The sequence below is a fragment of the Sinocyclocheilus rhinocerous genome, unplaced genomic scaffold (assembly GCF_001515625.1).
Source record: "Sinocyclocheilus rhinocerous isolate Xijiao unplaced genomic scaffold, SAMN03320098_v1.1 scaffold470, whole genome shotgun sequence".
NCBI classification, from domain to species: Eukaryota; Metazoa; Chordata; class Actinopteri; order Cypriniformes; family Cyprinidae; genus Sinocyclocheilus; species Sinocyclocheilus rhinocerous.
The window spans coordinates 297038-303871 of record NW_015637537.1 but is presented as its reverse complement, the minus strand read 5'-3'; the positions used below and the strand labels follow the sequence as shown (position 1 = coordinate 303871).

Genomic DNA, 6834 nt, shown 5'->3' with positions numbered 1-6834 from the left:
CTTTCTCTTTGGAGTGTTACAAGCTGTTCGTGAATAGATAAGATCCCTAAAGTTGCAAAGACTAAATTCTCCAACCCAAAGAGATATTCTTTATAAAAGTTAAGAGTCAACCAAGCCTTCCTAAAACGCCTCGTTCTAACACGCCCCCACATGTCTACGTCACTGTGTGGGAAGATTTGCATAACGCCGCCCAAATGTTCACGCAAAGAAAGAAGGTGTAACTTTGATTCTCGCTGTACTATTGTTGCCGCCGCCGCCATGTCGTGGAGATGCTGTGAAAGCGAAACTACTTTGTTTGGTCTTCCAAAAAAGGACACAACTAGAAATCAGTGGTTAAGTTGTATTTACAACACTGTTCCAGAACACTTCAACCCAAATACACAATATGGTAAGGGGCGTAACATTTCCATCACATGCTTGAGGTATTCGGCCAATCACAACGCATTGGATAGCTGGCCAATCAGAGCACACCTCGCTTTTCAGACTGATGAGCTTTGTAAAAATCGACGCGTTTCAGAAAGGTGGGGCATAGAGGAGAAACAATAATGTACAGTATGTGGAAAATAATGTGGTTTTTTAACCTTAAACCGCATAAACACATTTTATTACACCAAATACACAAAATAATGTTCTTTTTAGCAACATAATATGACCCCTTTCTGAATGTTTTTGAGACATGCAGCAAGTGAATGCTAACTTATGTCCTGCCAGGTTGATTAGTATGTTACAATTCAAATGTTCGTATCTAACCTTCCTACCACGCAGGAGACTAGTTCTGATTGGATCTCTTTCCAAATTGTCCCTCCCTAACATTTTTCATTAATTGATGAAAGTGTCAATAGATTTTCAGCATGCTTTCTATCATTCATAACTGGTTTTATTTATTTATCTCCTCGTTTTCACCAGTGAAAAAAATGTTGTTGACGAAAACTATGATGAAAATTATTCATCGACTAAACTAACACTGCCAGCGAGTTTCAGCATGATTTAATAAATGTTGAATTCATATACACTTTGTTAGTATATTAATCAATAAAGCATATGAAGGTGGTCTGGGAGAAGTGTGTTCAAGTACAAACAATGAATTCTCAAGTCTTGCGGTTACACTTTATTTTGATAGTCCACTTTAGACATTCTACTAACTATAAGTAACTTTGCAACTACATGTCAACTAATTCTCATTAACTTGCAACTACATGTCTAATACCTCTCAGAGTAGACTGTTAGGTTAGGTTTAGGGTTAGTAGAATAAGTTGACATATACTTGCAAAGTTTCTCATATAAGTATGCTGTATGTTGTGGATCCATCAAAATAAAGTGTTAGAAGATATTAAACAGACAGTCTACTAATACTCGTGGGTGTAAAGGTTTCTCAGGTGCAGTCTGGGGCCGAGCATTTAGTACATAGCAGGAAATTCAGGCAGACAGAGCACTGACGCTGTACTTTACACCAGGCATTTGCTATCACAGCATGACCTCTGCTTTTCCTTTGACCGGCAATCTGTCAATGGAAATTTGTACATGTAGGACCATTATGCAGTGACTTTTTCAACCAGCAATTTTCATCCTAAAAATTTATTTTCTAATTATCTTTTAGCATTTTCCCTGGCACGCATAATGAATTCAAATCATTTTGCTTCCGACCTTTTATAAAAATGCAAGACAATCAGTGCCGCGGTATAATTTCCTCTGCCTGAGGAAATCTTTGGACAGTACGGCTTCCTTCTCCTTTTCAGCTAGCAGAAAAGCCTACTGTAGATCATTTACTTAAATGTGTTCTGAGTTTTCATTGTAGACAGTACAGATCCTTTAGAAAAAAGAAAAAAAAAACTAATTAACCTTTAGGTGACGGAGCACACTTTCGTCCTGTACTGTTGTTCCAAACACAGAGCCAGGAAAAACAAAACCCCCATCTCGCTAACACATGCGTTACCTGAGCTACCTACACTACCTGGCTCTAAATCAATGCTTGTGATGTAAAGTTGTGTTAGACTGAGGAGGTAACCATATAGCAACAGCACTCAGCTTGAGCGATTTCCATTAGGATCAGTATGGGACGGTACATTGGCACATACAGTATACTGTTATTATTTATCACTTTATTACAGATTTATGCATCATATATTAAAAAACACAAAAAATACATTAAGTAGATATTATAGTTATCCTTTAAAAGCTGACTGAAAGTATAATATGCGCACTGCTCATGAAACAACAACATGCTGCATTGAACCGAACAAGCTTTTAACCCATTTATCATTTAATGCAATGCAAAAGGTTCCAGTACAATTTCTTGAGTCTTCTTAGTTGTCTCTCGGTTCAGGAGGTGGTTTACTTGTAATAGATTATTTTATGATCACATGGTTTTAATGTACAACGCTCACTGACACATGGCTAATAAAATTTAGTTTTAATGACAAGTAAGTCATGTATATTGCAGTGTACAACAGTGCTCTTCTTGCTTGTTAGGTTTCCTTGTCATTATTTCTTTATAAAACCTGGATTTTTTTTATAAAAGGGTTTTCATTGAACTCTGTTGATAAATGGTCTTTCTGAGCTTTTTACACGTTCATTTTGAGGTTCACGTTTTGTCAGGTTTTACAGAATATCACACCAAAAAGCCAGCAAGAAAATGTATAAATGTGGCTTAATATAAATGTGGTATAAATGTGGTATAAAAGTTGGCAGTGCCTCATCTTAAAACTGGAAGAGAAAAATAAAACATGTCTTGTGGGATTGGTGGGGAGGTAGTTGAGAAGTGCGTAGCAATGAAGTAATTAACAGGTCTAAATTTAAGATTTTTATATTTGAATTGCTTATAAAAGAATTCGCTCCATTTGGATTACACAGTAATAATATTAACGTGATGCATACTTGACTGTCATACATGAATGAAACATCAGGTAAAATAGCTGGTTAAAAAAATGGAACAGGTTTTTATTAACTATATGCATCTATTTTATTTAAATAATCATATTTTCAAAATGCATTTGCATTTGTTTCCAAATCAGCATAAAAGTGTTAATTGTGAAAACATTTTCATTAAAAAGTATGAACATGGTTAAAATGTGACAAACAATATTAGTTCAGTTAAAATGTATGTTATATGTATGTAGTTTTGGACTGTTATAATTATAGTTTCCTGTTGGATTGATTGATGATAAATATATAAACCTGTTTATTAAAAGAAATATCACCTGTTTCATATATGTTTAACTGACAAATATGCATCACCTTAAATCGTTCCACTTTATGTCTTTAATTAATATATGTATGTCAAATATGATGAATTTTTGGTAAAGTTTAGTTATTGTGTTCATGTTGATTTGCAAAAAAAACTTTTGCTGCTATTAAGGTGGGATACAATTAAGGTTAGAGGCAGGTTTTGGTGGTCTGGTTAGGTTTAGATGTGGGTTAAGAGGTAGAGTAATTATGAATAACAACAAAAATTAATAATTACAGATAACTACATGAAGGTATTTGTAAGTACAATGTAAAAACATGTATGTACACAATAAATGCGCTGTAGCAAATTATTCATTTAAATGCAACTAGTTAAAGACACTTAATATAAAGTGGGTCTAGTTAAGTGCATTAGTTTATGTAAAACTGCGATCCAAATAGATGGAAATTCATAACACATAAATGCACAAACATAGATCTTAAATTTAGGCCAACATATATTTTAAGTGTACTTTCTGTCACCTCGCTCTGTCACATCCAGTCAAACTTTAAATGATGAGGCGGACTTTAGTGAGCACTTTTAATGAGCTTGGCGAAATCTCCTATTGAAGAACAGCTGATTTCAGTTTTCAAATAATATATACACAAAATCCGTAACTTTTTACTGCACTATTAAAGTTAATATTTTGGAATAAATCTAAAAATACTGAAATGGTAACACTTTATTTTAAGAACCAATTCTCACTATTAACTAGTTGCTTATTAGCATGCATAATACGTACTAGCATATTGGCTATTTATCAGCACTTATAAAGCACATATTAATGCCTTATTCTACATGACCATATTTTAGATCCCTTGATCCTACCCCATAATTAAACTTAACAACTCCCTTACTAATTATTAATAAGCAGCAGATTAGGAGTTTATTGAGGGAAAAGTCAAAGTTAATACATAGTTAATAATGAAAACTGCACCTTAAAATAAAGTGTGACTGCTGAAATTTGTTTTATTGATAAATTATGATTTTACTTGTTATGATTTGAACTAGGTTTAAATGAGTTATTAATTATTAAATGCAATATTGTATTGATTGTTGATAATAGTGTATATATATTTATTTATTTTACCTAGAATATCCATGTGCACCTTTTTTGTGCTTGTTTTATCTTCCCCATCCTTATATTGTAAGTCAAATCTCTTAGAAAGGTAACAGCACACCCCTCCTCCACAGGCTGGATTATTTGAGGTATCATTCATGCCTGTAGCGCAAATGATGCAGAGAGAGCTGCACATCAAATCTTAATAGTCAGGGTTAAGAATTTATTCATATAGTATGAGCAATAATGATAGTGATGCTTGCTTTAGCAAGAGCCTCTAAAAACCTGAATGATCTTCCTGTTTATGAGCAAATGCAATTGCATTACACCATTACTTTGAAGTTCCGTGGATAGACAACAATCATGGAGATGCTTTTATGATTATAGGAAGAGCTGATAAATGGAATGAACTCTCTCTCTCTTCCTCTGATATCTGTGCTGTGGTTCTGTGCGCAATAAGCTACCTAAATCCCCCAGGCCTGGATTACAGTTCTGAGGGGATTTAAGTGTTGGCTTGACAGGTGCTACACAGTCAATAAGTTAGCATCTTTACTACTAGTACAGCATCTCACAGCATGCCATCAGAAAGCTTGGACTGAAGATGCTAAAACTGTTCTGATGTCTGGAAGACTATCCTTCAAAATCCTGCGGGTTTGGGCGTATTGTTTTTTCATGTTCTTGCCGTTAGACTTTCTCGTGAAACAGTGTTGGATGGAGGCTTGCCTAGAGCTTTGTTTGACAGAGTGATTGTAAAGGCAGGAATCAGAGGAAGCAAAGCGCAAGAAAGAAATCAAGGACTCTACTAGTAAGCTGGCAACAACAGAGCGATGTGCGCAGCCGTGCTGTCTGCCAGTTCGGTCACTTCTGTCGTGATGCCCCCAACATTAGCGCCTCAGATGAAGCCCGTGCTTGCTACTAAGCCGGCAACACGTCCAGCCCGAGTGGCGAAGCCAGCGGTGGCAGCCGCCTGCTCTAATGCTCTCCACAAGCTGACCCTGTCACGGCTCCTGGCGGGATTCTTTTGGACGGGGGATAGCTCTGTGTACGGATCCAAATGGAAGCTAGGCTTATTTGGTAAGAGTCAAAAAAACAGGATAAATCGATTAATTCTTTGTTTTTAAATAAACATATTTAATTATTTCAGTTTAGTGGATTGCCAAAGTCTTTTTGTGAAGTGGCATGTCTTGGTGTTTGGCAAGATTTTGACTTTGCTTCGTTTATTCACCTATATAAATCAGAAACATTTTTTTTATTTGTACAGTATATATAATATGGCTATCAATTTTCCAAGGCAAATTTAAAAAACGCTATTATATCGACCCTCTGGCTCATACATCAAGGCAAGTGATAGGCTTATGTAATAGCAATTTTATGTTTTTGTCAGGTCTTTGCACTTGACCACTTGTCTGTTTGTATGACCTATTTCTTGCATTTGGCCCAAGTGTGCAGGTGAGCATGAGGCTATAAGTGTGTGCAGAACTTTTGATTACCTGATGGGACACACTTACGACACAGTGTTGTAAAGCTGTAAGTAAAATGTCTTGGTGTTTGGCAAGATTTTGACTTTGCTTCGTTTATTCACCTATATAAATCAGAAACATTTTTTTTATTTGTACAGTATATATAATATGGCTATCAATTTTCCAAGGCAAATTTAAAAAACGCTATTATATCGACCCTCTGGCTCATACATCAAGGCAAGTGATAGGCTTATGTAATAGCAATTTTATGTTTTTGTCAGGTTTGATGTCGATGTAGCCTGTCCCAATAACCACTCTTGCAGTCTTTGCACTTGACCACTTGTCTATTTGTATGACCTATTTCTTGCATTTGGCCCAAGTGTGCAGGTGAGCATGAGGCTATAAGTGTGTGCAGAACTTTTGATTACCTGATGGGACACACTTACGACATAGTGTTGTAAAGCTGTAAGTAAAGTTTTTAATACTTTGCACTAAAACTTCTAAATGTCCCTGTGGAACGAACAAAACTATTTAATTTTGGTGCTTCTAACGTTTTACAAATTAAACCTACTCATCTCTGCATCATTGAAATGTGCAACACTTCACATTTCACTGCCAAAATATATGTTATATCTTATTAATTTACCTTAAAGTGGACATTTTTCTTCAACCCGACAATTTCAGGGTACGAGATCCTGAACATGATGAATGATGGGATACGCTTAGCCTTAACCACTGCTCAAAAGCAGAGTATTAGAAATAGTGTGGATATAGTGTGCATTAAGGGCGCTGAACTTTGGCATTTTGCAGACCTGGCGCAGTCTTACACACTTAATTCCTGTCTTGTGCACTTGCTCTCAAGTGGCCAAGACGTACGTATGGGTATTGGATGGGGTTAAACAGATCACAAAACTCATGGTTGAGATTTTTTAGTGGGGATCGGGTCATTTTTCGGATCAGTAAAATGAATCATGGTTTGAAACAAACACTATATACTTATTTGATACCACAGCAAAAAATACAAGCCTAACTAACTAAAAAAAAAAAAAAAAAAAAAAAAAAAAAAAAAAAAAAAAAAAAAAAAAAAAAAA

The 6834-nt window shown here is 35.5% G+C and overlaps 1 protein-coding gene across 1 annotated transcript in view; it reads left to right on the top strand.

Annotated features, from left to right (window-relative positions):
- Positions 1 to 4838: 4838 nt before the first annotated feature.
- Positions 4839 to 6834, top strand: part of plch2a (phospholipase C, eta 2a) — a 43718-nt gene continuing 41722 nt past the window's right edge. The window contains exon 1 of the mRNA XM_016563989.1: positions 4839 to 5357. Coding sequence (XP_016419475.1) covers positions 5111 to 5357 — 247 coding nt within the window. The 5' untranslated portion in view covers positions 4839 to 5110. The remainder of the gene's footprint in view (positions 5358 to 6834) is intronic.